Source organism: Nycticebus coucang, chromosome 3 (genome assembly GCF_027406575.1).
Source record: "Nycticebus coucang isolate mNycCou1 chromosome 3, mNycCou1.pri, whole genome shotgun sequence".
Taxonomy (NCBI): domain Eukaryota; kingdom Metazoa; phylum Chordata; class Mammalia; order Primates; family Lorisidae; genus Nycticebus; species Nycticebus coucang.
The window spans coordinates 145164814-145182910 of NC_069782.1; the positions used below are offsets into that span (position 1 = coordinate 145164814).

Sequence of the window (18097 nt, forward strand, 5' to 3'; positions counted from 1 at the left end):
TCACGCCTGTAATCCTAACACTCTGGGAGGCCTAGGCAGGTGGATTGCCTGAGTTCACAGGTTAGAGACCAACCATCTCTAAAAATAGCTGGGCATTGTGGCCGGCACCTGTAGTCCCAGCTACTTGGGAGTCTGAGGCAAGAGAACCACATAAGTCCGAGTTTGAGGTTGCTGTGAGCTGCAAAGCCATAGCACTCTACAACGGGTGATGAAGTAAGTTTTCTGACTCAAAAAATAAAATCTTTTTTTTTTATATTTTTTTTATTAAATCATAACTGTATACATTGATATGATCATGGGGCATCATACACTCGCTTCATAAACCATTTGACACATTTTTATCACAGTGGTTAACATAGCCTTTCCGGCCTTATCTCAGTTACTGTGCCAAAACATTTACATTCTACATTTACCAAGTTTCGCAAATACCCCTGTAATATGCACCACAGGTGTGATCCCACCGATCCCCCTCCCTCTACCCACCCCTCCCTTTCCCACTTCCCCCTATTGTTAAGTTGTAGCTGGGTTATAGCTTTCATGTGAGAGTCCCAAATTAGTTTCATAGTAGGGCTGTGTACATTGGGTACTTTTTCTTCCATTCTTGGGATACTTTACTAAGAAGAGTATGTTCCAGCTCCATCCATGTAAACATGAAAGAGGTAAAGTCTCCATCTTTCTTTAAGGCTGCATAGTATTCCATGGTTAAAAGCAAAATTTAGAACTGCAAGAGTTACTGTTCTGCTAAATTTAGATAAATTTTATATAATTCTTTTATTAAGAATTTGTTTGTCCCTATGAATAGTTATTACATGTTTTCTTTCCAGACATTGGCACAGAAAAATCTTCATAAAAACAACTTCTAGAGAATTGATCAGCCATCTGAGACCTGATCAAGGCATCTTAGTATCCCGTCTCTGTGAAAGATACATGAATGGTACCTATTACAACAGATTCTTGTGGAGAACTTGAGGCTCAGAATATTCAAAGTTCCTAGAATTAATTTACTAGCACTTTAATAGTATTTTTTGTCTTTGTTGCTCACTAGAACTTGAATTCTTGTATGGTTTGATTTTGTTTCTAAAGCTAAAGGACAAAGTAGTAGGTACTGTGTTCCCAGGTTTCTTATGTTCTGCTGACTATACTTTTCATTCTTTGTTGTAGCTTTACATAGGTCCAGTCAAACGCATGTAGGTGGAAATGCTCAGATTATTGACCCAATTTTTTTGTTGACCCAATTTTTTGTTGATGCCATTTTTGCCAACAGACGCACCTACTAACACAGGTGCTTACTTTCATTTGAACCCTTCTCTAATCATAAGATGTCTGTTGACAGAGATCCTCTGAAACCCTTCATCTGCCATAGCCAGTTTTTTCTGCTTTCCCCTGTGTGTCTAGAGTTAAAGTCTGGGGCACCTGCAGTTGTTTTTTTAGCAGTTTGTGCCTGCCAATTTTCTTCCTAATGCCAGTGTTGGTTGGGATGAAATAAGTTATCCACTGGGGAGGTATATAATTTCCTTACAGCCATCAGTATTCATTTTCTCTGGTGGCCTGAAGCACTGCAACTGAAAACAGTGTATTATGGTTATATCAAACTTTGTATTGCTACCAGATTTCCAACATTACTTATCTTTTTGCTGTTAGCACTCCTAACTACATAGAAAGTCTGTTATCTAAGATTTGGTATATCAAAACGATTTAACAAAGCCCTAGATTAGGGTAGGTCAAGGAGGGGAACAAAATTTACTTGGGGATATATTTCAAAATGCCAAGTGCTAATGTTAGAACCATGTTGTCTTTTGCGGTTATAGTTGAATTAATGTCAAATATGAAATATTTACAAATGCCTTATATCTACTGATGTTAAGGTCTATCTAAGCAGAATCCAAGAAATCTTATTTCAGAGCAAGTCTTATTTTGACACAGCTTTTTGTTTAAGTTGTTTAACACTCTTATCTTTTAAAAATTAGCAAAGTTAAAACACTCCTTTGGGATAGGTAGCAATTGCCTTCTTTTCAAATAATATGCATTTTTAGAAGTAATTTCTATTTTTATTTTTTAAATATTTAAATTAATGATGTTATTTTTGCTTAAGAAGAAAAAATTAATGGTGCCAGGGAATTGCAATTTATTTTATATGCAAATACAAAGTTGAAATAGTTATTGGGATTAGTCACGACTTCAGTTCTGTCTTATTTTAGTTCATTTATCTACCCACATTCCTCATTTTATGAATCTCTATTATTATATGTATGTACTATATTATTAACATGCAGATTGAGTTTGTACAGAAAGTGTTTTTTACTTACTGGTAATTTTTGTTCATTAACGGTTTTGTAGCTAAAATATTAATGTGAACTCCAAAGGTATACCATCTATTTGTATAACTAACACACTGGCATATATGCAGAATAAACTTACTGATACAACTGTTCTTTCACATGTGTGCTATATAGATTATCTGGATTAAATATTCAATAATAGAATCAGGATTGATTCATGTGAATTGAATTTGAGAAAAAACTAAGGGTTCAGTATTTTCATTATTTCAAAACCCTTAAAATGCATAATTTAAGATTTAAACTAATTTTCATATAATCAAATGAGTGATTATTTTAGCACTGCATGTAAAGTAATATAGAGCACTACCCACATGATACCTATCAAAACAACTGAAACTATTAAAATCAATGTAATCAAAGGAACAACTCCTCTGAAGCAAAGGAAACACAGCGATAGATAGAAATCAGTGTATTAAGCTAAACTGTGTCATCGATACAAACTATTAGTAGTAGATTGTTTTCATTTTTGTTAAGAATTAGTCATAAACAGAGTCTCACTATGTCACACTCAGTAGAGTGCCTTGGAGTCGCAGCTCGCAGCAACCTCAAACTCTTGGGCTTAAGCGATTCTCTTGCCTCAGCCTCCCAAGTGGCTGGGACTACAGGTGCCTGCCACAACACCCGGCTATTTTTTGTTGCAGTTGTCATTGTTGTTTAGCTGGCCCAGGCTGGGTTCGAACCCATTAGCCTTGGTGTATGTGGCTGGTGCTGTAACCACTGTGCTATGGGCGTCGAGCCAATTTTTGGGATATTTTTGATTCGTGTTTGAATCAAAATTCTACAAATGCAGAATCTATGGATCCTGAGGACTGACTGTAGTTTGTACTAATCATTTAACTAGAGTGTCAATATTTTTTTGGCTTTGAATACTAGGAACCAAAAGTGCCACAAACAGGCCTTTTCTAATTCAAATAATAAAGATTTTGTTTCTTTAGTAACAAAAAAAAAAAAAAAAGAATTAGTCATAAAACTCTTAAGTTAGGAAAATTAAAATTATCTAGGTAAAAATATGTCTCATATTGAATTTAATTACTTAAGAAATAAGACTCTGGCTATACAGAAAGACTTTTTTTTTTTTTTTTTTGAGACAGAGTTTCACTTCGTTGCCTTGAATAGAGTGCTCTGATGTCATAGCTCACAGCAACTTCAGTCTCTTGGGCTCAAGCAATCCTCTTGCCTCAGCCTCCTGAGTAGCTGGGACTATAGGCACCCAACACAACACCTGGCTGTTTCTTAGAAATGAGGTCTCACTCTTGTTCAGGCTGGTCTCAAATGCCTGAGCTCAGGCAATCCACCCACTTCAACTTCCCAGAGTGCTAGTTACAGGCATGAGCCACTGCCCATTCGTTAAGTAAATTCATTAAATTTGTCATTTGCTTAGTTATAACCAAAATGAAAACTAAGGAGGGGAGACAAGATGGCGGACTGAAGCCAGCTTTCAACAAAGGCTCCCGTCCAGAAGGAGAGTTAAGGGACAGGAATTTAGTAAGTATCCTGGTGGACTTGAGCCTCACCAAGAGAGAAGGCTGAAGAACGCACATCAACACCGCTGAGGCAAGTTGTGATCACAAGGACGCAAACAAAAGGTACAAAATCCACCACCAAGCGGACGGGAGTCCCCCTCCCCCATGAGACCGGCTCTGTAGCCCCACAATTGAACAAGTGGGCAGAAATTAAAGCCCCTCCCACTACACTCCACGGGAGAGACCTTCTAAAAACTGGACCTACCTCCCCTACTGGGGTGCCGTGGCGTTCTTCTGCCGGACATAGGGCTGAATAAAACTTTGGGAATCCTTTGCCGGCAACCCTGAATCCCCGGCGCTCCCCCCCCCGCCCACTGAGGTCTGGAGGCCTGTCCCCCAGGACTTCGGATCCTTGGGTGATTTCTCAAGGGTAGTGGACAGTCCCCGAGTTGCGACTGGTCAGCATTGACTCTGAGGCGCGCCGAGTGAGGAGAGGGCACCGGGCTGAGGGGGAGTCACGCCTCGCGGCACTTCCCTGCGGTGCAGTGCACCAACCCTCCCCGGGCATAGGGGGCCCAAGACTGAATCAGACTCTGGCCTCCCCGCTGAGAGCTGAGAACCCCTACTCTCACTCGGGGTCTGAGGGCCTATCCCCCAGGAGTTCGGCTCCTTGGGTGATTTCTCGAGGGGAGTGCACAGTGCCTGAGCTGCGTCAGGTCAGCGCTGACTCTGGGACACGGGAGCGAGGAGAGGGCACTCTGCTGAGGGGAAATCAAGCCTTGGCGGCACTTCCCTGCAGTGCAGTGCAGGAGCCCTCCCTGGGCACAAGACTGAATAAGACTCTGGCCTCCCCGCTGAGAGCTGAGAGCCCCTACTCTCACTCGGGGTCTGAGGGCCTATCCCTCCGGAGTTCGGCTCCTTGGGTGATTTCTCGAGGGGAGTGCACAGTGCCTGAGCTGCGTCAGGTCAGCGCTGACTCTGGGATACGTGAGCGAGGAGAGGGCACTCTGCTGAGGGAAAATCAAGCCTTGGCGGCACTTCCCTGCGGTGCAGTGCAGGAGCCCTCCCCGGACCGTAGTATTGCGTGAAACTGAATGAAACTCTAGCTTCCCCCCGCCCCACTCCCAATCCGGGTCTGGGGGCCCATCCCCCAAGAGTTCTGATTCTTGGGGGATCTCTTAAGGGGTGTGGACCCAGCACAAACTGCGGCCGCTCAGTGCTGACTCTGGGGCGCGGGACAGAGGAGAAAAGGGTCGCCTGAGTGCCCACACCAGAGCAGCAGTTCCCTGGAGGTAGATCAACAGCCATTTTTTCTTTAACGGCAGAACGCTCACTTCTGGATATTCTGAGGCCACACCCCCTGTCTCCCTGGGCAACCTGAGGAGGCCACCGGTGACACGGCTCACAAACCCAGAAGCCTCCAGGGCGGGGCCGACCCAGAGAGGTGTTCAGACGCAATTCTCCAGCAGCAAAGACGTTTGAACTCAAAACAGCCCGTCTCCTGTAGGCGACGACAGGAACAGAGACAGAACCTCACAAAGTTGTCTGTTCTGTTCTGTTCTGTTAGCAGCATCCATCAGGGACGGGGCTAAGCCTGAGTGAACACCTCCTTCCCATCACCTGCATCAAACACTCAAAGATGTCAGGCCCCATCTCCTCCTGCTAGATAGCGGCAGTCTGCGGGGGCCTGGCAGACTTCCTCGCGATTCAGGCAGGTGCAAACCCCTGGAGTGTCTGTTCACTGCAGGCAACTGGGTTAGCCATCTGCAGAGATACCAGTGACTGGGTCCGACGGAGGGGCAAAGTGGGGAAGGAGACGTCAACCTTCCCAGACTGCTCTGTTTGCGGGGTGGCTCCTCCTGACTCCACGCTGCACTGGGGTGAGCTGTCTCAGAGGAGTCACCAGGCCCCTGTGATCCAGTTCCCAGAGACCTCTTGAACCCTTCCACCTGAGACAAGTGCCGATTGAGACAGTTGATTCGGACCTTTTGAACTGGGCTAATAGACTGAGGACTTTTCAGGTGGTGCCCTGGGTGTGCGATTGTAGGAAGGTTTGATTCTCCTTTTCCAACTGGGGTCAGAGGTGGGCAGGCGGGGTGACTTAATTGCTGATTTTTCCACACAGCTGAGACTTCAAGCCAGAGTAGAAGTTGCAATAGGATCGAACAGAAACCAGCTGAAAACAAGACAGAACCACTTTGCTCCACCACACCAGACAGGGCCCCAGTTTCTCAGGCCACAACACTGTACGGGCCCTCGATAAAACCCCAGGGGAAAAACCAAAGGGAGTAAACCATGGGGCGGAATCAGCGGAAAAACTCTGGTAACATGAATAACCAGAATAGATCAACCCCCCCAAGAAAAGATACGGCAGATGTGATTGAAGATCCCATTCATAAACAACTGGCTGAGATGTCAGAAGTCGAATTCAGAATTTGGTTTGCAGACAAGATTAATAAAATGGAATTAGGAATTCGAGGAGAAATTCAAAAACTGTCTCAAGAATTTAACGAATTTAAAGACAAAACCACCAAAGACTTAGACACACTGAAACAAGAACTTACAGCCCTCAAAGATATGAAAAATACAGTAGAATCCCTCAGTAACAGAATGGAGCAAGCAGAAGAAAGGATTTCTGACATTGAAGATAAAGTCTTCGAACGCTCCCAATCTCTCAAAGAGGAAGAGAAATGGAGAGCAAAAACGGATCACTCACTCAGAGAGCTCTCAGATAATTCGAAAAAAAATAACATAAGAGTTATAGGAATTTCGGAGGCTGATGACGTGGCAGCCAAGGGCACAGAGGCCCTTCTACATGAAATTATGAAAGAAAATTTTCCAGAGATGCCTAGAGAATCTGAAATTCAGATAGCAGACAGCTTCAGAACCCCAGCACGATTCAACCCCAAAAAGCCATCTCCCAGACATATCATAATTAGCTTCACTAAAGTTAACATGAAAGAGAAGATTCTCAAAGCAGCCCGGCGAAAGAAAACTATAACGTACAAAGGTAAGAATATTAGAATAACTGCAGATCTCTCTGCTGAAACTTTTCAAGCAAGAAGAGGCTGGTCATCAACTTTTAATCTCCTAAAGCAAAAAAACTTTCAACCCAGGATCTTGTATCCAGCTAAACTGAGTTTCATCTATGATGGAGAAATTAAATACTTCAATGACATTCATATGTTGAAAAAATTTGCCATAAGTAAACCAGCTCTTCAGGATGTTCTCAGACCTATCCTCCACAATGACCAACCCAATCCTATACCACAAAAGTAAACTCACTCAGAAACTTTGGATCAAACTCCAACTTCCACACTGGCGAAAGGATTAAAAATGTCCACTGGACCTTTGAAAAACTCGATACCCAAAATTCCACCAGACTTATCCTTACTCTCCATCAATGTGAATGGCTTAAACTGTCCTCTAAAGAGGCATAGGTTAGCTGACTGGATACAAAAACTTAAGCCAGATATTTGTTGCATACAAGAGTCACATCTCAACTTAAAAGACAAATACAGACTCAGGGTGAAAGGATGGTCATCCATATTTCAGGCAAATGGTAATCAGAAAAAAGCAGGTGTTGCAATTTTATTTGCAGATACAGTAGGCTTTAAACCATCAAAAGTAAGGAAGGACAAGAATGGTCACTTCATATTTGTTAAGGGTAATACTCAATATGACAAGATCTCAATTATTAATATCTATGCACCCAACCAGAATGCACCTCAATTTATAAGAGAAACTCTAACAGACATGAGTAACTTGATTTCCTCCAGCTCCATAATCGTTGGAGATTTCAACACTCCCTTGGCAGTGTTGGATCGATCCTCCAGAAAGAAGCTGAGCAAAGAAATCTTAGATTTAAACCTAACCATCCAGTATTTAGATTTAGCAGACATCTACAGAACATTTCATCCCAACAAAACTGAATACACATACTTCTCATCAGCCCACGGAACTTACTCCAAAATTGATCACATTTTAGGTCACAAGTCTAACCTCAGTCAATTTAAAGGAATAGAAATTATTCCATGCATCTTCTCGGACCATCATGGAATAAAACTTGAATTGAGTAACAACAGGAATCTGCATACCCATACAAAAACATGGAAGTTAAATAACCTTATGCTGAATGATAGCTGGGTCAGAGATGAGATTAAGAAAGAAATCACCAATTTTTTGGAACAAAATGACAATGAAGACACAAGCTATCAGAATCTCTGGGACACTGCAAAGGCAGTTCTAAGAGGGAAATTTATAGCACTGCAAGCCTTCCTCAAGAGAACGGAAAGAGAGGAAGTTAACAACTTAATGGGACATCTCACGCAACTGGAAAAGGAAGAACATTCCAACCCCAAACCCAGTAGAAGAAAAGAAATAACCAAAATTAGAGCAGAATTAAATGAAATTGAAAACAAAAGAATAATACAACAGATCAATAAATCAAAAAGCTGGTTTTTTGAAAAGGTCAATAAAATAGATAAACCTCTGGCCAACCTAATCAGGAAAAAAAGAGTAAAATCTCTAATATCATCAATCAGAAACAACAAAGACAAAATAACCACAGACTCATCAGAAATCCAAAAAATCCTTAATGAATATTACAAGAAACTTTATTCTCAGAAATATGAAAATCTGAAGGAAATAGACCGATACTTGGAAGCACGCCACCTTCCAAGACTTAACCAGAATCAAGTGGAAATGTTGAACAGACCCATATCAAGTTCAGAAATAGCATCAACTATACAAAACCTCCCTAAAAAGAAAAGCCCGGGACCAGATGGTTTCACGTCAGAATTCTACCAAACCTTTAAAGAGGAATTAGTACCTATATTACTCAACCTGTTCCAAAATGTAGAAAAAGAAGGAAGACTACCCAACACGTTCTATGAAGCAAATATCACCCTGATCCCCAAACCAGGAAAAGACCCAACAAGAAAAGAAAATTATAGACCAATATCACTAATGAATATAGATGCAAAAATATTCAACAAGATCCTAACAAACAGAATCCAGCAACACATCAAACAAATTATACATCATGACCAAGTTGGTTTTATCCCAGGGTCTCAAGGCTGGTTCAATATACGTAAATCTATAAATGTAATTCAGCACATAAACAAATTAAAAAACAAAGACCATATGATTCTCTCAATTGATGCAGAAAAAGCTTTTGATAATATCCAGCATCCCTTCATGATCAGAACACTCAAGAAAATTGGTCTAGAAGGGACTTTTCTTAAACTGATAGAGGCTATCTACAGCAAACCCACAGCCAATATCATATTGAATGGAGTTAAATTGGAATCATTTCCACTCAGATCAGGAACCAGACAAGGCTGCCCATTGTCTCCATTGCTTTTCAACATTGTAATGGAAGTTTTAGCCACCGCAATTAGGGAAGAAAAGGCGATCAAGGGTATCCGTATAGGGTCAGAAGAGATCAAACTCTCGCTCTTCGCAGATGATATGATTGTGTATCTGGAAAACACTAGGGACTCTACTACAAAACTCCTGGAAGTGATCAAGGAATACAGCAGCGTCTCAGGTTACAAAATCAACATTCATAAATCGGTAGCCTTTATATACACCAACAACAGTCAAATTGAAAAAGCAGTTAAGGACTCTATCCCATTCACAGTAGTGCCAAAGAAGATGAAATATTTGGGAATTTACCTAACAAAAGACGTGAAAGATCTCTATAAAGAGAACTATGAAACTCTAAGAAAAGAAATAGCTGAAAATGTTAACAAATGGAAAAATATACCATGCTCATGGCTAGGAAGAATCAACATTATCAAAATGTCCATACTACCCAAAGCAATATATACTTTCAACGCACTCCCTATTAAAGCTCCACTGTCATATTTTAAAGATCTTGAAAAAACATTACTTCGTTTTATATGGAATCAGAAAAAACCTCGAATAGCCAAGACATTACTCAGAAATAAAAACAAAACAGGAGGAATCACACTACCAGACCTCAGACTTTACTACAAATCGATAGTGATCAAAACAGCATGGTATTGGCACAAAAACAGAGAAGTAGATATCTGGAATAGAATAGAGAACCAAGAGATGAATCCAGCTACTTACCGCTATTTGATTTTTGACAAGCCAATTAAAAACATTCAGTGGGGAAAAGATTCCCTATTTAACAAATGGTGCTGGGTGAACTGGCCGGCAACCTGCAGAAGACTGAAATTGGACCCACACCTTTCACCATTAACTAAGATAGACTCTCATTGGATTAAAGATTTAAACTTAAGACATGAAACTATAAAAATACTAGAGGAGAATGCAGGGAAAACCCTTGAAGAAATTGGTCTGGGTGAGTATTTCATGAGGAGAACCCCCCGGGCAATTGAAGCAGCTTCAAAAATACACTACTGGGACTTGATCAAACTAAAAAGCTTCTGCACAGCTAAGAACACAGTAAGCAGAGCAAGCAGACAGCCCTCAGAATGGGAGAAGATATTTGCAGGGTATAACTCTGACAAAGGTTTAATAACCAGAATCCACAGAGAACTCAAACGCATCAGCAAGAAAAAAACAAGGGATCCCATCGCAGGCTGGGCAAGGGATTTGAAGAGAAACTTCTCTGAAGAAGACAGGCGCACGGCCTTCAGACATATGAAAAAATGCTCATCATCTTTAATCATCAGAGAAATGCAAATCAAAACTACTTTGAGATATCATCTAACTCCAATGAGACTAGCCTATATCACAAAATCTCAAGACCAGAGATGTTGGCGTGGATGCGGAGAAAAGGGAACACTTCTGCACTGCTGGTGGGAATGCAAATTAATACATTCCTTTTGGAGGGATATATGGAGAACACTCAGAGATCTAAAAATAGATCTGCCATTCAATCCTGTAATTCCTCTGCTGGGCATATACCCAGAAGACCAAAAATCACAACATAACAAAGATATTTGTACCAGAATGTTTATTGCAGCCCAATTCATAATTGCTAAGTCATGGAAAAAGCCGAAGTGCCCATCGATCCACGAATGGATTAATAAATTGTGGTATATGTATACCATGGAATACTATGCAGCCTTAAAGAAAGATGGAGACTTTACCTCTTTCATGTTTACATGGATGGAGCTGGAACATATTCTTCTTAGTAAAGTATCCCAAGAATGGAAGAAAAAATACCCAATGTACACAGCCCTACTATGAAACTAATTTGGGACTCTCACATGAAAGCTATAACCCAGCTACAACTTAACAATAGGGGGAAGTGGGAAAGGGGGGGGTGGGTAGAGGGAGGGGAATTGGTGGGATCACACCTGTGGTGCATATTACAGGGGTATTTGCGAAACTTGGTAAATGTAGAATATAAATGTTTTGGCACAGTAACTGAGATAACGCCGGAAAGGCTATGTTAACCACTGGGATAAAAATGTGTCAAATGGTTTATGAAGTGAGTGTATGATGCCCCATAATCATATCATTGTATACACTTATGATTTAATAAAAAAATTAAAAAAAAAAAAAAATGAAAACTAACCCAAAATAATACTGATCCTGCTCAGAGATTTGTGGCAGGCCACCACAGTTTTTTGCTATAACAGTTCTTTCAGAAGCAACTTTCTAATTCACAGTTCTCCCCTGGGAACAACATTAGAATGTATAGATGGTTTGCTGCATATTTTTCCTGGTGATTAATGGAGCTATTCGGCTAGGGGAAAAACAGCAACAAAATGTATAAAATACGGAACATGACCACTGGACTAGAAATTCCTTTCTTTGGGCCTAATTACTGAACTAAGAGGAAAAAGTGAAGAAAAGGAAAAGCTTTAAGGTATGTATAATCTGGAAGATTTCTGTGCTATTGTTATTTTTCAATAGTTGTGTTTTCTTCTGTATAAGAAGCTAAAATTAAGAAGCACTTTGCCTCACTGCCTTTTTTTCTCAGAACTTGAAAAATCATGATGAGATTCTGAAAAATCTAAGATAAGGGTGAAGTCATTGTTTTATAGGGAATTGGAATCCGAAAATATCTTAAGACAAAAGTCAATTGGGTTTGGTAATTTATTATTGAGTGGAGATTATGCTGTGAAAAATCTACTCAGCCTCTTACCAGAAGGGCAAGCAGTAATTCAGCTGGCCAGCTGCTGATGGACAGACAGCACGCACTGGACAGGCCCTGTTCTAAGCTTTTGCTGAGGACAAAGTCTCTTTGTATTTTAAACCAATCAATCACATAACTGTGTCATACTATTATGAATAAATTATTCATTTGAAGCCCAGAAAACAGTAGCAGTTCAGTGACATAATTAGAAATAAATATGAGACAATTTTAATTCTCAGACCAGGCTAAGGTGTTCTGTCATTCAAATATTTATTTATAGTATAAAATTTGAAATTTGAAATTGCCCATTGTACCAAAAAGTGTTTTAACATTTGAAGCTGATCTTTGTTAGCTGAACTTTTATGTATTCTTTTTTGATCCATCTTCTCTCCTTTGTCATCCTGAAAAACTTATGTGAGGAAAATATGTTTGCCTCTCAGAATGTAGTTCAGAACGTTTTCCACCAAGGGAATTTTTCAGGATGTGAACTAAAAATGAAAATTTTTTTTGTCATTAGCCTGAAGCAGAGATTAAGTCTTGGATTTTTGTGGTTCTTTTATCTTAAAACAACATATTTTCTTTTTAATGAAAGATTGGAAAGAGCAAAGTTATTTTTTAAAATGTTTGAGTGAAAAAATGTATAATCAGTTGTTTTGGTGCTTTCTAAACATTATATTTCCAAGTTAAGTTTTTGTTTCTTTGAATGTTTGCTAATGGTCAAACCATCATGCCAGTGAAGAAGCTTTGTTTTCTTCTAGATTTTACTGATCCTTGACAAAAGAATTAACACTGAGGCAGCATTGACCACTACATAAAGGAAATAGTATAATATCACAAACTTTACCTTGCTCCATAAAAAGAATCAGGATTTTGTTTGTTGGTTGGTCGTGTCTGGAGAATCACATTTACTAAACATAAGGAAAAGATTCACAGGGTGTTGCTCATTGTGGAACATATACTTTGATTGGAAGAAGACAGCATAACAGAGAAAGCTGGGACTGATGGTAAAGTGCTCTCCCAGCTGCTGTGAAAAGTATCAAGAGCAGCAATGCTGTCAGAAATGGATGCTTATTTAAACAACTGCTTTTGACACACAGCAATTTGTCTTTAAAAGGCTTTGATGAAATCAACAGCACCAGAATTTCAATATCTGGGAAAAGAATAAGTAGGTAAAAATGTGAAATTAATAACAGCTACCGATATAGGTAGCTATTTCAAACAAGGCTCGTTGAGTCGAAGAAAATGATTTTATTTTTTTCTTAGAACCAGGAGAACTACATTACTTTAATAATTTTAAGTTAATTATTTTAATACTTGTAATAAATTTTCATTCTAATTAGTTGGTAAATGAGATGTTGTTAAAATAAGATCCTCTTAATCTACATTTAACAGATGCAAATACAATTACTAATGAATATTTCTGGATATGGCTTTGTGATTACTGAAAGTACTTGTAATTTCAAGCCAACATTAAATGGTATGGCTGTTGAAACAGTTTTTTGTGGACTTTAGACAAAAACGCTGAATGGGAATAGGTAATGTGGGGGTAGTTACAGGGTCAGGGTAATCCAACTCTAAAATCTGGAGTCCATTAAAATTTGTGAAATACCAAAGTTATATTTATGAACATGATTTTATCTGATAAAATCAAACCTTGTTAGCTTTTTATTGAGATTCTAGTTGGAGCCACATATATATTCCAGTTTTTACAGGAGGAACTGAGATTTTGATTGATGATCTGATATATGTGAGGTCACAAAAAGCAATCAGCCTCTTTATTTGCAGTTTAATTGCTTTGGTTTCAGTTGTAACATATCTGAAAAATATATTACTTTTGAAAATATGTAATAAAATCTTAAGCAACAAGTAAATACTAGAAGACACAGGAAATGTGAGAATTATTTAAATCACTCTTTGGTACCAGAAAACATTGATTAATCAGAATCAGCAAATATGAGCCTTTAATTAACATAGAATATCTTTCCACACTCTTTGAGAAGAATGGGGCAATAAATCAGTACAAAACACACCCAAATCAAGTATTATTGAAAGTTCACTTTCTGAGTATCTCCTGAAAATAACATATTCATCCCATTTGATTATACTTTGTACACATGTATTTTTTTCAGTGCTACCCTGTGGTCATTGATATTTAAGGTGATAACTTGGGGCGATGGTACCTTCCTAAAATGTCAGATAATAAAAGTTACTTTCATTCTTCAGTCCTTCCTAAGGCAGGAATGTGAACTAATAGATACCTTCCAGAAAGATGAACATACAAGAAAATCTCTGATTAACCTGAAATCAGCACTCTTGCTCATTTCTTTTCTCTTTTGTTCTTCCATACGTCCATTCTTTCATCAATCTATCCATCCATCCTGATTCCTGTATACCTCTCAGAACTTCATGTTGTATTACTCCCCCCTTGTACACTCTTCTCTAGCCACACAGGACTTCTTTCTGCTCCCCAAATAAGCCCCACTTGTTCTGGCCTTAGAAGCATTCCATGAGCTGTGTTCCCTCTGCCTGGGGGGCTCCTCCCCTATCTTTGGATGGCTGTCTGCTTCTGTCACTCAGGTATCAGAAATGGCTGGGAAACCTGAAGCCTGGGGGGGGTCACATGTAGCCTCTAGACCCTTCAGTGTGGTCTTTTGACTGAATCCAAATTTCACAGAATAAATCCTTTTAATAAAGGGATTTGTTCAGAACAATACAGATTAGATTGAAGGGCTGCATTGGGGGTTCTGAAGGGTCACATGTGGCCCCATGACTGCAGGTTCCCCAGTCAATCTAAAGTAGTCAACAAAACCAAACTACCACATATTCTAGTTAAACACTCTTCATAGTTATCATTTCTGATGCCTTTCTTGTTGTTTTTCTTTTCTATTTGTCACCACTAAAAGGTACATTCCATGCAAGGAAGGATGTGTTTATCTTGCATATCACTTTTCCTTTAGAGCAGGCATCCTCAAACTTTTTAAACAGGGGGCCAATTCACTGTCCCTCAGACGGTTGTAGGGCCAGACTATTGTTTAAAAAAAAAAACAACTATGAACAAATTCCTACGCACACTGCACATATCTTATTTTGAAGTAAAAAAACAAAACAGGAACAAATATAATCACACCATCTCGTGTGGCCCGCGGGCTGCAGTTTGAGGACCCCTGCTTTAGAGCCTAGAACAGTGTCTGGCATATAGGAAGTGTTCAGTAAGTATGTGTCAAAATATGGTTTGAACCACTGATTGGGCTCGTACTGAATAGAGAAAAACTGAAAGCATTTCTGCTTAGAACTAGAACCAAAGATGTCCACTATTGCCACTACTATTTAACATAGTGCTGAAAGTACTAGCCAAAACAATTAGGAAGAGAACATCAAGGGTATCCAAACAGGGAAAGAGGAGATCAAACTATCACTCTGTGCTGACAATACAATATTACACTTAGAAAATCCCAAGGACTCAACCAAGAGTTCTCCTGGAAGTGATCAAGAACTGCTGCAGTGTCTTGGGATAAAAAATCAGTGTTCACAAATCAGTAGATTTATATACAAGCTGAAAATCAAACCAGAGATGCAATACCCTTCACAACAGCACCAAAGAAAATAAAATACCTTAGAATGAAGGATCTCTACAGAGAGAACTCAGAAACACTAAGTTCATTAAGCTGTGAAGAATCAACGTTGTTAAAATGCCTGTGCTATCCAAAGTAATCTACAGATTCAATGAAATCCATATTAAAATACCAAAACCATAACTTGAAGATCTTGATAAAATTTTTCTACATTTTGTATGGAATCAGAAAAAAAATGAATAGCCAATGTAATTCTACAAAATAAGAACAAATCTGGAAGCATCATGTTACCCAAATTCAGATTATACTACAAGTCTATGATGAACAAAATAGCATGATACTGGCATTAAAAATAGAGACATATTTTTTCAAGATCTTTAAAATATGACAATGGAGCTTTGATAGGAATTGCATTAAAATTATATATTGCTTTGGGTAGTATAGACATTTTAACAATGTTGATTCTTCCCAGCCATGAGCTTGGTATGTTTTTCCATTTGTTAACATGTTCAGCTATTCTGTTTCTTAAAGTTTCATAGTTCTCTTTATAGAGATCTTTCACTTCCTTTGTTAGATAAACGCCCAAATATTTCATCTTCTTTGGCACTACTGTGAAAAGAATAGAGACTTGGACTGTTTTTTTGGCTTGGCTATTGTTGGTATAGATAAAGGCTACAGATTTATGGGTGTTGATTTTGTAGCCTGAGACATTGCTGTATTCCTTGATCACTTCTAAAAGTTGTGTAGTAGAATCCCTAGTGTTTTCCAGATGTACGATCATGTCATCTGCGAAGAGCGAAAGTTTGATCTCTTATGACCCTATGTGGATACCCTTGATCGCCTTTTCTTCCCTAATTGCAATGGCTAAAACTTCCATTACAATGTTAAACAGCAATGGAGATAATGGGCAACCTTGCCTAGTTCCTGATCTAAGTGGAAATGATTTCAATTTAACTCCATTCAATACGATATTGGCTTTAGGTTTGCTATAGATGGTCTCTATTAGTTTAAGAAATGTCCCTTCTATACCAATTTTCTTAAGTGTTCTGATCATGAAGGGATGCTGGATATTATCAAAAGCTTTTTCTGCATCAATTGAGAGAATCATATGGTCTTTATTTTTGAGTTTGTTTATGTGCTGAATTACATTTATAGATTTACATATATTGAACCACCCTTGAGAGCCTGGGATAAATCCCACTTGGTCGTGGTATATAATTTTTTTGATGTGTTGTTGGATTCTGTTTGTTAGGATCTTATTGAGTATTTTTGCATCAATATTCATTAGTGATATTCGTCTATAATTTTCTTTTCTTGTTGGATCTTTCCCTGGTTTAGGGATCAAGGTGATGTTTGCTTCGTAGGACGTGTTGGGTAGTATTCCTTCTTTTTCTATATTTTGGAAGAGGTTTAGTAATATAGGTACTAGTTCTTCTTTAAAGGTTTGGTAGAATTCTGACGTAAAGCCATCTGGTCCTGGGCTTTTCTTTTTAGGGAGATTTTGTATAGTTGATGCTATTTCAGAACTTGATATAGGCCCGTTCAACATTTCCACTTCATTCAGGCTAAGTCTTGGTAGGTGGCGTACTTCCAAGTATTGGTCGATTTCTTTCAGATTTTCATGTTTCTGAGAGTAAAGTTTCTTGTAATATTCATTAAGGATATTTTTTAATTTCTGAGGAGTCTGTTGTTATTTCATCTTTACCATTTCTGATTGATGAAATTAGAGATTTTACTCTTTTTTTCCTGGTTAGGTTGGCCAAATGTTTATCTATTTTATTGACCTTTTCAAAAAGCCAACTTTTGGATTTATTGATCTATTGTATAATTCTTTTGTTTTCAATTTCATTTAATTCTGCCCTGATTTTGGTTATTTCTTTTCTTCTGCTGGGTTTGGGGTTGGAATGTTCTTCCTTTTCCAGTTGTTTGAGATGTCCCATTAAGTTATTAACTTCCTCTCTTTCTGTTTTCTTGAGGAAGGCTTGCAGTGCTATAAATTTCCCTTTTAGGACTACCTTTGCAGTATCCCAGAGGTTCTGATAGTTTGTGTCTTCATTGTTGTTTTGTTCCAAAAATTTGGTGATTTCCTTCTTAATCTCGTCTATAACCCATCTATCCTTCAGCATAAGGTTATTTAGCTTCCATGTTCTTGTATGGGTATGCAGATTCCTGTTGATATTGAGTTCAACTTTTATTCCATGATGGTCTGAGAAGATGCAAGGGATAATTTCTATTTTTTAAAATTTTCTCAGGTTACATTTATGGCCTAGGATGTGGTTGATTTTGGAGTATGTTCCATGGGCTGATGAGAAGAATGTGTATTTCGTTTTATTGGGATGAGATGTTCTGTAGATGTCTGTTAAGTCCAGATATTGAGTCGTTAAGTTTAAATCTAAGATTTCTTTGCTTAGCTTCTTTTTGGAGGATCTATCCAGCACTGCTAAAGGGGTGTTAAAATCTCCAGCTACTATGGAACTGGAGGAAATCAAGTTGCTGATGTCTGTTAGAGTTTCTCTTATAAATTGAGGTGTGTTCTGGTTGGGTGCATAAATATTAATAATTGAAATCTCATCATATTGAGTATTACCTTTAACAAATATGAAGTGTCCATCCTTATTCTTCCTTATTTTGGTTGGTTTA

The 18097-nt window shown here is 38.8% G+C and overlaps 1 protein-coding gene across 1 annotated transcript in view; it reads left to right on the forward strand.

Moving 5' to 3' along the window:
• Positions 1-1971, forward strand: part of CCDC172 (coiled-coil domain containing 172) — a 67967-nt gene extending 65996 nt beyond the window's left edge. Inside the window, exon 8 of the mRNA XM_053585145.1 lies at positions 825-1971. Within this exon, the coding sequence (XP_053441120.1) occupies positions 825-863 (39 nt within the window). The 3' untranslated portion in view covers positions 864-1971. The remainder of the gene's footprint in view (positions 1-824) is intronic.
• The last annotated feature ends 16126 nt before the right edge of the window (positions 1972-18097 follow it).